The 18,811-nt window shown below is 32.1% G+C and overlaps 1 protein-coding gene across 2 annotated transcripts in view; it reads left to right on the top strand.

Annotated features, from left to right (window-relative positions):
- The first annotated feature begins 564 nt into the window (after positions 1-564).
- LOC122515076 overlaps positions 565-18,811 on the top strand; it is a 43,947-nt gene continuing 25,700 nt past the window's right edge. For both annotated transcript variants that reach the window (XM_043632268.1, XM_043632260.1), the window contains exons 1-5: positions 565-917; positions 10,203-10,262; positions 13,524-13,983; positions 14,230-14,415; positions 14,811-15,082. In XM_043632268.1, coding sequence (XP_043488203.1) covers positions 10,253-10,262; positions 13,524-13,983; positions 14,230-14,415; positions 14,811-15,082 — 928 coding nt within the window. In that variant the 5' untranslated portion in view covers positions 565-917; positions 10,203-10,252. The remainder of the gene's footprint in view (positions 918-10,202; positions 10,263-13,523; positions 13,984-14,229; positions 14,416-14,810; positions 15,083-18,811) is intronic.

Raw genomic sequence — 18,811 nt, 5'->3', positions numbered from 1 at the left:
GCATAACGAAGAATAAAGAAACCGTAATAGTAGGTATGGCTTTGATTATCGAACATACTTACGTCTAATCTGTTTCGTAATCGTATAAACCATCAGAATCTTCCTTTTATAGAAGCTTTTACCCTTTTATCTTCCCCTTCTTTACTTGTCGAAACTTTACGTCTCGATGCGTACCCCTTTTTATTCACTCTCTCCCTCTCTCTCTCTATCTCTTTCTCTCTCTCTTTTGTAGAGCCAAACGGTCTCGGTAAGGTCTCGTTCCGTCCTTATTTATCTCGAAATAACATTGCTGTGCGTATAGTGGCTTAGATGGGCGTTTCTTCGTACGTTGCCAGATGCGTGGGTGGTGGCAGTGATATGCATGTGTATGTATCTGTGTGTGTGAGTGTGTGTGTATGTGTGTGAGGGAAAAAGAGAGAGAGAGAGAGAAATACAGATGGAAAGAAAAAGAAAAAGAAATAAAAAGAAAGAGAGAAAGAGAGAGAGTAAGAGAGAGAAAGATAAAAGGAGAGAAAGAAAATGAGAGAAGAATAAGAGAAGGAGAGCACGAACACGAACGACGGTCACATGGCCACGTTCGAGTCTTCCTCTTCTTCTTCTGGCCCGACTGTCAGTATTCCGTGAAGTGTTGTGCCGTGCTTGCGTGCAGTGCCGTTTTCCTTCATCATTTAAACGACGACCCTGAAGACGAGCAGCTAATCGAATAATAACGTTTTAAACGTTAATTTGTGTTCATTCGACTCGAGAAATCACCTTTGATTTTATCTAAGCTGGGATTAATAACGTTAGGAAGGACAGGTGAAAAATTGTGGATGTGTTAAGAAGGAAATAAAAAATTAAAAAAAGAAAGAAAAAGAAATTAGATTAGTAAAGGAAATAGATAATGATCCTGAGACGTTGACAGGTGAATATTAAAGGTGAGAACGATAATTATATTCTAAATTGAATTGAATTTTTGGAACATCTGCCAGGAACGAGTAAAACTGTTTTTCTTTCGATGGTTAATTTGAAAATCTTATTGAAAATCTTATTGGTAAATCTTTCGATCGAATTATAAAATTGAGAGATCGATCGTTTTATTAAATAGTTTGTGAGGTATAAAATATTACGAATTTTAAGAGATCGTATTTAAATAATTATAACTTATATTGTTACAATTTAATATTATCGTATACTAGTGAATACAGTGTCTATTCAATGTTATACTGGCTAACTTGTAGTGGTTATTATTATCTTGAATATTTAGAGAGCAAATCGTAAGTAAGATATGCGTCGTAGATCACGATCGAGTTTAACGATCATTAATCGTTTAATAGTAAATACCGATTTTTCGGTAATCTAAATCGATACAAATCATTTCAATGATGATTCATTAACAAACGATAAATATTTATTAAGGAGAAAAAAAATTTCATAAATATATTACGATTATTTTAAGAAATAATGTCAATCCTTTAAGTGTGGTGGATTTAAAATGACTAATAAGAAAAAAATTCTAATAAATTTCAAATCAATTCTCGAAATTCTTTTACACGACACGTAGAATTTAGTTTCAAGGAGGAAAACGCGACGTAATGATTGTCGATGCGAAAACGATTCCCTCGAGAAATTCTTAAGAGATGCGCGAGTGAAAACAAATCGTTAGTCAGTGCTTAAAATAATAATTTGTTAGCCGTTTTCGTGGAAGAAACGAATTCTACGAAGGACGGAGCTCTAACACAAGTCGGATCAAAGTTCGCCCCCTGCCGATTTTCCAACACAAGTTTCAAGATTTTTTCACTAATATTCTTAAAATCCCTAGACGTCTCCGTCAATCGTATACAGATCATTTATTTTTTTTTTTTATACAATTTTCTTGTATCGATTAATCAATTCATTATTTTTGAAGATAACTTCGTAAAAGAAAAACGTCCGAGTCGTATATTTTATTGGAGACAAAGTATATTACAATACTAATAGTAAATTAAAAAAAATAGAAATATTCAACAAATAATACTATCACTAAATAAAATAAATAGATAGACGAATTTATTGTATCAACAATATATATATTTAAAAACAATAAGTTAATAATTAATTATATTTTGTGCATAATTTCAATTAATTAATTTCCATATAGAACAAAATACAAAGTATAATATGATTTGGATCATTAATTATCATCTCAATATATATATTAGATAATATTACATAATAATAAATAACTGTAATAATAAATGAAAAACAAAAAGAAATGGAAAGAAAATAAGGGAGAGACAAAAAAAAAGAGAGAGAGAGAAAGAGAACAACGTTTACTTTCCACGTTTAGCGTTCCAGCGGGGCGAATATTTTTAGGATTGCCCATGTTGAGGAATCTGTACGAATATTCCATTAGGAATTAGGCAGGCAGCTCACCGCGTATATTAATAGATCGAACCTGACAGCCGAATCTGAGCAGACGCGAGGAGTGCGTCTTTCGTGTTTCGTACGACACGACGACGTGAAATCGTTCCTCTCTTCTTCTTCTTCAAACACCGCATAGCATTCGAACCAAACCGATTCTATTCCTTTACTTTCGTTCGTCAACTTTTCTCTAAACCTTTTTCCTTTTCGTTTACTTTTTTCTTCTTTCCTTTCCATGTCTATTGCATTCCTAACTGGCGCCATTCGGGCTTTCACAACATTTTTCGAACATCGAAAAAATCCAACAGCAGGGATAAAAATAAAAATAAAAAAAGGAAATAGGAAAAGCAAAATTGGAATGAATTTATATTTCTTTAATTTTATATATTTAATACGAAACGATCTTCTATGAAAAAAAAAAAATTAAAAATTAACGAAATAGAAAATCGATAATTTATTCGTTTACAAATAGAAATAGAATTTGAAAATGAGAAAGAATAATAAGATACGATAAATAACGTTAAAGAATTTCAACGTATGTCAATAAATTGTATCATTCGTGCATTTTATGCTTGGAATATTAATAAGTAATAAAAATAAAACAAAAATAAAAGTATTCACTGAAAAATGTTTTGAAGGATTGACACGTTCGCATCGTAGTTTTATTTCCTGGTTACCTTATCAAGCATCTGTCACGCTTATAAGGAATCAATTATTTTTGTTTGTTTGTCGTGATTTAGGAGTTCTTTAAAATAAGACGATACAAAAAGAAAAAAAGAAAAAAGGTAATTGATCGGTAATACAAAAATTAATTAGGTAAATTTGTCACTGGCGACAAACTATTGAAACGAACGGGATACGAAAGTAAGACAAGCAAATCGTAAGAAGGTCGGGACGGGCGTTTAATCGAGCATATATAGACATCCAAATCGTGCCACGACGAACGGTGCCATAAGCGCAAATGCTTTTGTTACGTAAGAGTCGAACAATACTTGTAAAAATATGTGTTGAATATGCTTAAGCAAAAAATAAATCATCTTTGGCTCAGGATCGAAGAAAAAATAAATTTCAAATTTATTCTTGTTCTATTTTCATCATTAAACGTTGCTTATCGTTAATTCGTTATTTTGAAGAGAAAAAACGATAAAGTACAGAAAAAAAAGGTTTATTTTGCTATATAAAATATTACGAATAAATAGGTCTAAGGATTTTATTATTTACTTCGCATTTTTATAAAATCATATTTAAATCAATATAAAGTTTTCAAATAATTCTTTCACAAGCTATTTATTAAAACCGTTAACACATTTTATCATTAATTCGAATAAATAATTTCGAAACACAATATTGGTCTGAAACTATAAAAAATTCGAATTCTATAGAATTTTCATGAGAACGATTAAATATTATTCTGATTATATTAGGATATACCAATTTCATCCATATCCCAGATAAAAACAGAAATCGCAGAAAAAAAATTGTATACAAAATTAACCATATTGATATAATGAAAAATAATAATATCTAACAAAGCATACAATAAAATCCATTAAAAATACTAAACATATATTATACCGATTGGTCGATTATTAATCTAATTTTAAAAAACGTAAATATGCAAATTTTTGATAATTACTGTATCTAAATATAAACCTATGATAAATCTCATAAATAAATGAATTAAAAATAATAAATAATAAATAACGTAGCTATTCGATAGGAGAATTTTTTTCTAACATTAGTAACGCAAAAGAAATAAAAGAAATAAAAACAAAATGAAAAGAAAAAGTGAACAACGATAGTTAAAACCTTGTCAGTTTACTCCTCCGAGACCCTTTTTCATGGTTGTCCTTATATATACTTAAGGTAGCCAGATGGACGTTGAATCTGCTATCAGTGTGCATAAATCAGAAATTTACTTTAATTTACGCGGCCGACGTAGAAGTTAACGATCCGTGTGGCACGTATCTCGATCTAGAGAGGGCGAATTGTGGGCGTGAAGTATGCTAGCAGTAGTACAAGCTTAGGAGTCCGTACTCCGAGGGCACGTGCTGCACCGGAAATTCGGTTTTGCAGGTGCACCGTTGAGATCAACGCGAATTAGTTCTCTTAACTGAAACCGACGATCGGAAGTTCCATTAATAGAAAAGGGCAAAAGATCGGTGACCAATCGTTAAGCCAGCTGTATCACGTTCCTTTCCTTCAAACACTATCATCGATGCCTATCACAAACGTGATAGCTCTAATGATTCTTCCATAATAATTATGATTAATTAATACACGGGAAGGGCGTATTTTACGTTTTCGATCGACCTTCTGGTACTTTTATTTCCTTTTCTTTTTTCTTTCAAATTAGAGAGAGAGAGAGAGAGAGAGAGATCTTTTTTTTCTATTTTATTTTTATTTTTCACTATTACGTTGGCGAGGTCAACGACTTACCCATGTGCAAAAGAATTTATTATTATTAATTTTTTATTCAATCTGCCATCTCTTTCTATCTAACCCGTTATCTCAATGCAAGGACGCAAACAAGTAAACTCTTTCCTAAATTAATTCAAGACACGTCCAAGTAGCTGGTGTTGTTTTGTCTTCGTTCTGCAACCTCAAAAATCTCGATAAGAGGTATGATAAAAAATAGAAGTTAAAAAAAATAATATAAATAAAGAGAGAGAGAGAGAGAGAGATCTTTTTTTAAAAACGCACACACGCACTCGCACACGTACACACGTAGAGATTCTTCATGAAAATATTTCTCGACGGTGAATCGAGTTAATACACAGATAGTATATACGTGTTAATTCGCGCTGCTATTCACCGTGATTCATCGCATCAGCTGATTCGTTTGGACAGGGAGAGTAAATCAAAGAGTGGAGCTTTCATGGGAACGATAACCTACACCCTCCCCCTCCTCCCCCCTCTTCCACCACCCCCTCACCCACTCCCTTTTTCTTCTTCTTCTTCTCCTTCTTTCTCTTCTTTTTCTTTTTTTCTCTTTTTCTTTCGTAAAACGCGTACATCACTTTAACTCTCTCTCTTTTTCTTACTCCCTCTCCCTCTCTCTCTCCTTCTCTCTTTCTTTCTTTCTCTTTCTCGCTCTCTCTTCTTCGTTTAGAGTGCGTACGAAAATAGTACGCGTGCTCGTTGCAGCAACGAGAATCGCAAGACGCAAACTCTCATGACTCGCTGACTCGCAATGGCGAATTCGATTCGTGGAAAAACGAAACTCAGCTAATGAAAAATCGTTAAGTGAAATGAGGGGAATCCTTTGATAAAGGGTTAAGTATTATGGATTTATACGAGTTTGCCCATAAAATTGGTATCCGTAATTCGTTAGGTTTAATCAACGATCGAATAAACAATGTAGTAAATCTAATAAGACGATGTATAAGGTCTAATTGTTGCAACGGAGGAAAAGAAAAAGAAGAAAAGAAACATTTTATTAAAATTGAAAGTTGGAAAACAAATTAGAAATTTAAATGGCCCGATTTGAAATTGTATTTAATAACGACTACCTTGAATCGTAGCATGCTTATTGGAGAAAAATAATAAAAAGAATTTCTATAACAATTCAAGCGAAGAAATCAAAAGAAGAAACTCTAACGAACGAACGAACGAACGAACATCGAACAACTCAACCGACTGCCCAACCGAACTAAGTGAACTTTGTACGATGCTAATTACATTGTATTTTACCTCCTCTTGTTAGAACGAACGAGTTTGTCAGAGATTTCGATAGCAATTTTTCTTTTCAACTTAAGCAATTATTCAAAGAACTTTCGTTAACAGTTGCACGCACTAACGTTTATCTTCCATCTTAATTTACTCGAAATCGAAAATGATAAGATCTCATGACGATTCTTCTTCTTTCTTTCTTTCTTTCTTGATCTATTAATTGCATCTCCAGTAATTTTTCCTCCTCTGTTCTTTTTCATTCTGTTCTACAGAAACGATTCAGTAATTATTCATTCTCTTAATTATCTTACACGCTCGCGTAAACATGAATTCCATCTTGATTCTCCTTGACGAAAAGAAAAAGAAAATTAAAAAAAAATTGAAAAGAAAAAAAAGAAACAATAATATATACCAACAAAAGAAATCAACGTCCGTGCTCGCTAATGGAACCTTTTATATTTTTTTCTTATTTTTTTTTCCTTCCTTCCTATTACTAGATGCGTTAGTGACATGACGTTTAAATCCGTACAGCGAGTTTTGATTTGTAACGCTCATAGGTTACGAGTACAAAGATTAACATGATAGGGCGCACGCAACAGGAAACGTCACGGCGCAGCTGCAGTAACGAAAATTATTATTCGCAACATCAGTGTCGTTCGTAAAATAAGTATAATTCTCGATTATTCACCCTCTTGATACCCCCTTCACCAGTTCCCTGTTTTCTTTACCACCTCTTTTCGTCTTCGTTCAGTATCCCTAATGAGTTCCTAGATCGGTCCTAGTTAAAATGCACGATCGTATCATCATTCGTTTATTCCCACGCGAGTTAACCGAACGAACGAACGAACAAACGATAAAGTATCTTTTTAACAGGAATTCGATCTTTTCGCGAATAATCTTTCTCAATTATTATCGAAAGAGCTGGAATGTTTATCTCGCTGAAAATCCTCTTCTCTTGGAATTTTTTCGATTATCGAACGAAAATCGGAATGTCTAATACACATAGATCTTTATACCGGTATCTTTAACCCCACGATATCATTCTTGAAATGAGAAAATTTACGAGTGATATACGCGTGATTTATCGCGTTATATATATCTTACTTATTTCACACGAGACCGGACAGATTTTCGCGATCCATCAAGTTACAACGTTTTAAGTGATTCTTAATGGACGAACGAATTTTAGGATTCTCATGGATGAAATGACTTACGCGGAGACGCCAAGAAGGATTATGAAAAAATTTGAGGGAACATTATTGCGTGGAAACAAAAATAAAATAAAATATTTTCATCGGACAAAAATATATTCTTAAGATCTATTCGTAGTATTCGCGATAAAAATAAGTTGGTTTTATTCTTTTTATTTTTCGAAAAAATTTCGTGACAAGCGTACGGAATATTTTCCCCCTTTTCATAAAAAAAAAATAACGATTTATATCACACATCCGCGAATACATTCGCGATCGCATAACTTGCTAAATTGTAACTATTAAAATTAATGTTAGGAAACGACGTTTTAACGATTGACCAAAAAAGAAATTTAAATAAAACAAAAAAGAAAATAGTAAAATATAAAAGCTCGTAATTCCTTTTATCGTTCTTCTTCTTCTTTTTTACATCGAAACGAGATCACATTAATTAACCCAGATATCTAGACTAAAGGTACTACGATGACGTAGAGTGTGCGCGAAATACTGAAAGATCGATGACGAGTGCAACGGAAGAGGAAACGCAGCTGCGATCGCAACGAACGAACGAACGTGGCGTGACAACGATTTGCAACACCAATATCGTTCATAAAACATGAATGAACCTCTCCGAGCTCGATTTACCCTTTCATTCTCTCTCTCTCTCTCTCTCTCTCTCTCTCTCTCTCTCATATTTTCCTATCTCACGTAACCATGAGATACTCTCGTGCGACACGCGTCTCTCGTGTCCTATCTCTCTCTCTCTCTCTTTTTCTATCTCACTCTATCTCTCTATCTATCTATCTCCTTCTGCAAACGAGCTAAATATAATATTCTCGTGTATTTTCTGCGAGATGAATGAAACTACCTCGATATTCGTGCACTTTCTCTTGATCAAACTAATACACGATTCGTTTAATATCTTATCATTTTTGTTATCAAATTCAATGACATTTCATAATAATTAATAATTATTATTGTTATGATGTTTCTTTTATTCCGCAAAACAATTTCGATACGATTTAATTATAAATGATAATTCGTTGATGAAAAATCAACATAAAGTAATTTCGTTTAGTTAATGTTACAAAATGATATTAATATCGTTACTATATATAAATGTTTTAGAAATAATCTCAAATTATTTTTCGTGAAAAAAAAAAAACATATATAATTAATAAACAATTAATTTAAAATTAAATATTAATTATAATAAATTTTTAAAAATTTATAAAATAAATCGGTTATTTATGAATAATACATTTTCGATTTAATATAGAAAACGTTGAAAAAAAATAAATCGAATTTGATGAACGTACGATAATTATTAATAATTAATCAAAAATTGTTGAAATATTAATATGAATAATATTTTTACCTTTTAAAAGATTTCTTTCGAAGTAACACAAGTTGTATCCGATATGTTGACACTAGGACGACCGAACTGTAACTGTCCCGAGTATTTACAATCTCGAAGAAAAAAATAAATATGCATCAATCATCTTTGAAAAATTAATGATGCAATTGTTTTCCAAAGTTCTTTTTCGTTTGTAATCCTGCAAAGCGTGTATACTAATGATAACGCGTTATCAGATGAATTTTTTTTTTATCAAATAAATTTCTGCTTTTTAATACTTTCGTTATAAAACATAATCGATAGACAATCGACGATTGAAAAATTTTATATTTAATTTTCTATCTTCTCAGTGAATCGAATTTATCGTAAATTTTACAAACGAATTTATTCCTCTGCAAGATAAAATTACATTCTCTACATCGGCATCGTGATTCTTGCCATGTTTCAATAATTATTTTTATTTTTAAATTAAAATTCTAAGTAACGAAATAAACTATTAGATAATATTCTAGAAACCCTAAAAAGCATTAATAAAGTTTTTCAAATTTGTTAAATAACAATAGCATTGGAAAAACCCAACCCCTGGCATTAGTAAAATCTACCATGCCGATAAAGGATTAAAAAATATCTTTTCTTCAATGTCTACATAAAAAATTAACAAATGACCGATTTATGTATTTCTTTTATTTTAATTTTGAATTAGTTCACCAGTAATTTTTTCTTTTACAAACATTTTAGAAGCGAATTAAGGATAAATACTCAAAAAGTCAGTTAATGTCACGACAAAAATAAATGCATACGCAAAATTTCGCAACATAACATCATAGCAATCTCTGTTATGTTTTCCATAAAAAACACATTTCATTACATTTTAATTATTAATTTAATTTTATATAGATTTCAGGAGCCACCCGTTGCTTTAAAATCGTCATGAAAATCATTTTAGATTCGATTTGATTAATTACAAAGAACGTATTCACATTATTACTCAATCGAATCGCGAACTGAGCGAATTTTATAATGAGATGCAAGTAACTATCCATCGTTAATCCATTATTAACATAGTTTAAAATTCGTTCATTTTCATTGTAATTTACTTCACTGCAATTTATCATTAAATTAAATCGCGTTCATTAACATTATCTTCCACGATCCGTTTGCTTTTGTTCTTCCCAAATGAAAAATAAAAAGAAACAATGTAATTTTATATCTCTTTTAGTCAAAACAATATTATTTAAAAATTATAATTATATATTTTTCTCTCGATTCATTTAATAATTTTACGTTAGTAATTCAATAACTTTCAAAAGAATATAACATAATGTTTGTCCCTTTTCTTTTCCAAAGATCTAATCTTCGTGAAATCGTCAAACAATGATGAACAACGAACACGTATTATATTTAAATATTTTTTATATTTCACATTAAATTTAATTATTAGAATAAAATATCGGTGTATTTTTTTATTTTTACCATATTCCCGTAAATTTACTTCAAATTTATGCTTCTAAAGCATCGTAAATTTTGCTTTAATCCTAGTCTCTCATACGACAAAGAAATTCCAGAGGTATTGAAATGTTTTTATTGCATTGCTATTACAGAATTTCAACGAAGGTGGTCCAGGATTGGTCGAAGAGGATAGGAGGTCATCATGGCAGTCGGTGAGTATGGCATTTTACAGTCTAACCTGGACCAAACCCCAGTAGTAGATTATAGATTAGAGTCACGTAATTTACGCATAATCACGCGCTCAACGTGTGCAACTACCGCGTATTCCGTACCATCTATATGTCCCTTTTTTCCACCTCTCTCTCTTTTTCACCCATTCCCATGTATCTCTTTCTCTTTCTATTTAAATGAGAAATTCGAGGAAGAGATAGATTTCTAAATGAACGTAAACAAATTTCTTTTCTTTTAACAGAATCCATTAACAAATTATATCCCTGTCTGTTCAAAATATATTTTAACACGCATTGAACATTGTTTGTTCACATTGCTTGTCTTACAAAAAAAACAGATACTAACTTTTTAAATTAATTTTTACAGAGTGATTGTTGATCTGATTTTCCACAGAACGTTATCTATGTTTTGTTAGAAATTAAACAAATGCAAAAAAAAAATAAACAATAATTAGTATGCTTATATATTATAAAAAAAGAATCTCGCAATAACGCTAGGTCGGTGTTCAATGCATTAACAATAACGTTTATCTTCAATATATAGATAATTATATTTTGGATATTACGCGTTTTTTCATATTCAAAATTATCGAGAATGTCATTTATTTCATTTTGATTTATATCGTTACTCTCGGAGGAAACTTATCTTACGTCGACAGATTTTTAATCAATATCTCCGAGTTCTCAGAAAGACGAAGAGTAACCCAAGCAGCAGAAAAGGGTATGCGTTAGGCTAATCAAAAGCCAGCCGTGGTTTCTTCTTCGTTCTTCTCATGAAAAAGGCGGCCCTTTTGAAGGTACCAGTAACACGACCCTTTTTCTATTCCACGAGATTTCTAATTTCCAACGTGCGACTCTTCTTAAGAAAGAAATAAGGGAAAAAAAGATAAAAAAAAAAAAAAGAAAAAAGAGAAGAAGAATAAAATAAAGTGAAAAGAAGATTAGAGAAAAATCCGCGTACTTTTATGGCAAGGAGAGAGAAAATAAAAAAGAATGAAAGTAATTCGATCTATTCGAAGGTTGCCTTTTTACTCAATACCTATCTCTCTCTCTCTCTCTCTCTCTCTCTCTCTCTCTTTCGCGGACGTTTTATTCTTTTTTTTTCTTTTTACTTTACTCTTCGTCTTATAAGAATCCCTACCATTCGGTGACAATTCGTAATCCTAAGACGTACGACGATACCGTTCTTGTTTCTTTATTTCTAGTCACCCCACGTAATTCTAATCTTCTACACAAATTCCTTATGGAACTCTACAATCTTCAAATTCAACTGTAAGATTCACAAAGATACATATTTTACATATGATAAATAATCAATCAGCTTAATATTCAACAATATTCGACAATTATTACATTTGTTTGTGTATTTTCCTTTTTTTGCTTTTTTAAAGAATAATATTAATATTAACTACGAGTTTTTAACGGCCTAGTCGTGTTGAGTTACTAGTTTCTTTTTTAAATCATTAAAATCAAGCAACATTGACGCGGTTAATAAAATGGATGGATGACCCTTCCGAAAAAGAAAAAAAAGATACAAAAACCGGGTGCTATTGACTTTATAAAGATGATAAAAAAATGCGACCTCTTGGACAGTCGAAAAGATTGAGTAGTATGAAAAGGTGATAATAAAGAAATTACTCGAACCCGTAAAAAAGGGAGAATAAAAAAGAAAAAGAAAAAACAAGAAGAATAATATCCACGAAATATACTTATTTAAAATTGTAATCTTAATTACGTTGAAACATTGACAGCAGCATGTCTAAATTATCATTTTTAAAATCTTATTTCTTACCAAATTATTTATATACTAATTGCGCTTATATTACGAATACCATCTTTACGAGAAAATTATGTACATGTTAAATCTTAATCACGACACTAACAGTAATGGCAAAAACTAGTAGCAAAACATATCCCATCTTACTACATCGTAAATTTAGCTCCTTAGTGAAGATATAAAAAGCAAAAAAAAAAAAAGAAAGGACAGTAAAGGGTAGAGTAGGAAGACTGTACTGGTGGAAGATGTGGTAAAAATTGGTAGGATTCTTCTTCCCTTCCCCTCCGCCCTCCTCTTTCTCATCGTTTCCCTTACAAAGTCGATTTATCTTCAAGGAGTAACAGCGCGTGGATCGCGTTGGCGGAGGTGCTTTCCGGTGCAACCGAGTATACGTTCCTGGAGGGATACTAAAGAAGCAGGGTAGTGGGGTAGGGTGGGGACCTAACGTACACAGCGTCCGGTCCATCCCTCCCCACTATACTCATTTTCTTCACTTCGTCCATAGCGTCCCATAGACAGTGGACACCATGCACTGCTATCAGAACAGTCCCAGGTGGACCCTCGCGCAGTCACTTTAATACACTCGATGTTCGGTGAATTATTTCTATGTATTCCGGTTGTACTATTTAAAAGAAAGAACTATACAGTATTCACCTTTTGAATTATTTCATAATCGAGAACAGTGTGTGATTAATTAAAAATAATTCCTTTCTCGTTTTTCTTTTTGTTAATATATATATTATATATATTTGTCATTTGTATTCTGAAGAATGAACAATTTTTAATTAATCTTTTTATAACATGAAAGATAAAATTCCAATCGGACAATGTGAAAGCTAAAGTGGTATCAGTGAAGTCTTATAATCAATTACTGTTAAAGGATTCTTAGAAATTCGAATAATTTTACCGGACCACGTATCAATGGAATTCGATATTCTCACGCGGATCGATAAAATTCAAACATCAAAAGAAAGTCAAGAAGTCAAGGAAGATTACTTTTATTTATATTTGCTAGTTATTCAAGCGTCAAATTGGTTCAATTATTTCTAAACAATCTAGGTGAAATTTATAAAATATACGACTGACTTTATCCGTTGAAAATGAACAATAAGACTTGAATTATCTTCGATCTTGTGTTACACATATTATTCTTATGATCAAACTTTATTTACTTATTTATTGATTATACGTAAGACAAATATCGAAATAACATTTTTATAAATAATAACGATCAATGATACTTTATCTTCGTAATTAAACAATTTATCAATTTAAAGCAGAACCTTTAAAAGTTAAAAGGATAATATTTGTAAAAGATTAAAATAAAAATGATGAATACTCAAGATAAGGGTCATTAAAGTTAATTAACATCAGTGTGTGTCATCAACAAGATATTGAAGAACATCGAAAAGTAATTTATCGATTTATCAATTGATCATCGGAACGTTGGGTCCGTATGTTTACAGACAACCCTTCGTACTTCTCGTTGTCGGTGTCAACGTCGTCGACGGGCACGACGACGACACCATCGTCAATTTGTCCATCCTCATCGACGAATCACACGCACCGTAGACACCCTGGCTTGACGGGTCTATTTCGACGTCGGCCTACCTGCAAAATGGGTGCCACGTCTTCTACTAGCGTGACATCAGCTTCGACAGCTAGTACTTCAACAAATCATCAGGAATCATCTAGTCATCGAATCAGTGGATCCAGTGGATCTACACCGTCAACGCCAACTGAAGAAAGGGTACCTATGTTGTCTAGAAGCGTAGGAAACGGTGCTACATCCGGTCCGTTTAATCAAAGAAGAAGCTTTAGGAATTTATTTAGATCCGTAAGTGCCAATGATCACGAAAGGACCCAGCAATTTCTCAAAGGTGATCCTAGACCTTCGGATGTCGCACCAACTTATTTACCTCACAGGTGAATCTATTTAATTATAACTATTTATTTGGTTACCTATACGTATTTCTTTCAAAGCTAACTAAATGATTATAATTGTAATTATATATTTGTTAAAAACACTCGTAATCAATAATAATAATTATTTACATTTCGCTACGATATAATTGTTTACCAAGTATACATTATATGTATGAAACAAATTAGGTATCTTATAATAGCTATTTTTATTATATCAATTACGTAACAATAAAAATCTAATCACAGATCACATTCACACTCCGAGAACGACAGACGTCGTCCTGCTCGTAATAGACGAGTCCTCAAATCTGCTAGTGAACTTCTTTCAAACGATATGGTTTACTGTGGACTTTCCGGTGATGCTAACGACCACGACGACGATGACGATGAAGATTCCGCGGAAGAAGTATTCCTTGGTGTTGATGATGCAAAGTTAGTCAAATATTTTCTTTATTTTTTTAACAATATCATACAAAAGAATTATTGTTAATCCATTTCTAAAGTTTTGCTGCACAGTTTTGTATATATATGTTACCGAGAAAGACCGAAATTGGAAAATGTCTAGATTCACATGGTCGCTTGGTATATATCCGAAATATTAATATATAAGAAAATACTCAAATATTCGGTGTTTCATCGACGTATTTGGTATGTGTTGACATTCAACCATGTGAATTTTGACATTCTCCAATTTCGGTCTTTTTCATGGTAATATATATATATATTTATAATAAATCTCCTACGTGATTTATATATATAATGTGTGAAAAAAAATAATTTAACAAGTCAAGTATTACAAAAGAAGTATAATTTTTCATTCATTGTAGATATTATAATTTGTCATCGACCTTGCCGTCACCGGGATCAGCGGCATCAGGTCAAAGAAGACACTCCGTCGGTACTTTTCTTGGAAAAGATCGAAATCATTGTCCTGGAAGAAGACCTACTCAAACAGTTGAAGTCCTAGTAGAACCTAGTGTTATGGCACCACCAATACCAACCGATGCAGTTGATGGTATAGTTCATGCCGATGATAGAAGGAACAGATCAAATGATTGCCGATTCAGGCGTAGAAGACACAGAAGTTCATCCAGTAAAGGTAAGTTTATTATTATCATTTATTTTCTAGATCATATAGAGGTCATTTCATTGTTCGAGAAAATCTTGTCATCTAAGAAATATTTCAAAGCATCCATTTTCTATTCGTACTATTCGTGTTCTAACATAATAGAACAAAATAGAATCGTAATAGATAGTTACTTTGGAACGATTTAAAAACGACAGAAAGAGATCGACAGACCGGCATTCTATCTTGATTAATGGTCAATGATAATTATTATTATTATATACGGTCATTCCATAGACAAGTCGCGTGTTCCCACGGCGTGCATTTTGTGAACAGCTTACCCGCATAGATCGCAATCACAATAGTCTCGTTACGCGATTGACACGCTACATAATTTGCGAGTAAAGAATTAGAAAGAGAGAGAGAGAGAATTATCAAATTGTGTCAACGAGCTGTCCAGACCGATACGACAAACGATCAATTCTTCAATTATGTTAACGCTCGATTTTATGAAAACGAATAATTTTCAAATTCTTCATAAGCAGGATGATTAGAGAAAATAAACGAATTCAAAACAATAAATGAAAATAATTAATATATCATTTTATGTTTTTTAAAAATGAATTTATACAAAATATGAGTATACCTGACACGATAATTTCGCATAAATTATAAATAATGTATTATCTGAAAATATTAATTGTACGGGAACTCTATGGACGATTTTTAATTGCAGTACTAATGGTGCAAAAAGTCAACTTTTAATATTCTTAGAAAATCAAATGTTATATTTACAAAAAACTAATAACGAATAAAAATATACTTAAATCTTGTAAACTAATATATATATATATATTTCTTGCAAAACTTATCTTTTTACGTAAGATATATTTATTGCATACAAGGATCATAGATCATCGCAGTAACGAGAAGATAAAGCGATCATGCAAAGGTTCGTCCTCATCTAACAAATCATTTCAAAAGAGAACGTTTGCAAATATTGCAGCTACGTTACACGGAAGCAGGTGAACACGATTAAACGATGTCGCTGAGGGACGTACCGAAAAGGTTTAACAGAAATAGAAGATTTATTATCATCTTTTCCTCTCAAAGCTAGCCGGAGTAGCTACTGGGAACGTATTTACTAACGTCTGAGGGTTCGCGCGATAATTCCACTTTCACGTCGCGTATTCGACTTCGAGACGCGAATCAAGATTCTTGGCTATAAGGGATATCCGGTTGATCTGCGATCAACTACACAGATTAAGAGAACTCATGAGAAGAACACAAGACAGATATAGAAAGTTAATCTTATTCTAAAAACAGTCAACATTGTTCCAAATATAAATTAACTTATATTATAAATGAAAGGAAAAATAAATACGATCAAATTCGTAAGAAAGAGAACTCTCAATTAAATCATATTTAACGCGATTGGTAATATTTCAAAAAAATAAAAAAGAAAAGATATCTCTATAACGTCGAACCTACCGTGACAGGTTAAATAATACCGATTGATATAGGAAATATTAACGGAGAAATACAAATTCGATGGTTTTAGTGTTAATTACTTCATCTCGTATATGCAAAAATAATTATGACGAAGGTGGATAAAGTTAACAAAATTTGTTCATTAATTTTATGAGGTACAATATATAATATTAAAATATAATTTAAACGTGAAATCAATGTTCTTAATTTTTTTTAACTAAATCCTCTCTCTTTTATAATTACCGGTACATGTATTTATAAAATATAATATTAAATATAAAATAATAGAAAAAAAAAGATAAAGTGAAAAAGACAATTGTGTATAGGTAGAACAGTAAGAACATTGGATGTAGAACGTCCCCGGAAATTCCCTTTAGTATTCGATCGTCGAAAGTCATAGCTTTTTCCGTCGACGGGACGTCGAACTTGTTCAGAAAACCAAGAAGATATGTATAAGAGAAGAGTTCGAAAATTTACGACGTTAGATAGGTTCTGTATAACGATTGGCTGCTGAAAGAAATCGGTCCCACGTGTACAAAAGCTTTTGACCTGCCCTTCCGATGGCCCTTCGCTTTGCTTGCACGTGCCGCACGTTTCGATGAGGGACCAATACTAATCGCTACTCTCTTGATCGGTAAACAACACGACACCCGTAGAATAACTATTAATTCAAGATATATAATAATTTTCACATTCAAAATATATTTCTATATTATACATATATAATAATATAATTACATTATATATGTATATATAGATCATTTTTTCTATTTAAAATAATTTATTTCAATTCTTTTTTTGTTGTTGTGTGTGTGTGTGTGTTAATTATCTTATAGTTACACAACTATTTTTTATGATTTTAATGTATGCCAATTATCCAAATTAAACTAACTTCGTACAAATACTTTTACCATAAATTGATTTTATCATAAAAAGATTAACTATTAATAAAAAAAAGGGACAAAATTTTGTTTTCCTTCGATTGAAATTCAGGCGATCAGCAATAACGGTTTTAAAAATGAGGACGTTCGATTTTTTATTCCCTCACTCTCTCTATCTTTCGTTCTGTTTTTAATTAAAGCCGGAAATGGGCCGTGAACTTTCCTACCATACTCTTCGAGAATTTTTATTCCAATTTCGCTCTTCTTCTGGTAGACGCACATTGACTTTCACAGACGTATGGAAAAAAAAAGGAAAAAAAAACACAAGAAAAAACTTGTTTTTTTTTTCTTAAGATAAAAAAAGGACATAGAAATTGTCTCTCTTCCTGTCAACTGTATTTGGTTAAAAATAATCGAGACGTTCGTCCCCTCGTGAATTTTTAAGACGTCCGGGGACGTCTCAAGGTCCCATCTCTCTTTTTTAAATATTCTATCTAAATATAACCAAAAGCAAAAAATGTGTTAAACTATGAATATTTTATTCAATACTTCCAAACTTATTACAATTTATTATTTATTATTTTTTTACAGTATTACTGTATCAAAATGATAAATACTAATATAATATAACGATTAATGATTCGTTCGAATTCATTTAATAGGATCGTAAATATTTTTTTACAAATTATACAAACAAACTATAAAATTATTTGTATGATGAAGAATTTAAAAAACAAAAAAATACATCTTAAATCCTCCATAATTATTTATCTAACATTATTCAACGTTCACCTTATTTGGAACCTGTCGAAAGGATTTGAAACGGTGTCAACAGAGAACGGAAGTCAACCAGTCGATTTGTTGACATTGTCAAGTCTCGTACCCTCTGCTCTCTTTCTCTTTTCTTTCCTTCTTTCTTTCTCTCGACCCTGTTTTATTAGGTTCGCAGTGCTTGAACCCTACGAACGGAATAAATTGTGTACAAGAACGACGAAAGGATCGGTGCATCCGGTAAGCTGCTGCTGTTACATCCGAGGACCTATATAGTTGAAGTAGAAAGGGGAAGGGAAGTGCATCTGGGCCAGAGGATGACATTAGTAAAGAGAGAGAGAGAAAGAGAGAGAGAGAGAAAGACAGATGGATAGTTGTCGTTCACGAGCGACATCGTTCAAACAAATCGTCCCTCTTCTCGATTTATTTACATTGTGTAAACGCACGAGACTCTTGTGATATTTCGCACACGATCGAACGACATTTCATCACATTTTCTCTTCTTCGCTGTTGTACCTACCATATCGTAAATCTGTCTTCCTCATAATACTCTTTCGTCGAACAATATCAGGCGAATTAATTCTTGTTCGATTTAATTGTTTTAGAATGGGATGGATAC

This window comes from Polistes fuscatus, unplaced genomic scaffold (genome assembly GCF_010416935.1).
Source record: "Polistes fuscatus isolate 324 unplaced genomic scaffold, CU_Pfus_HIC Scaffold1, whole genome shotgun sequence".
Taxonomy (NCBI): domain Eukaryota; kingdom Metazoa; phylum Arthropoda; class Insecta; order Hymenoptera; family Vespidae; genus Polistes; species Polistes fuscatus.
The sequence above is the reverse complement of the archived record's forward strand: the minus strand, read 5'-3'. Positions and strand labels throughout refer to the sequence as shown.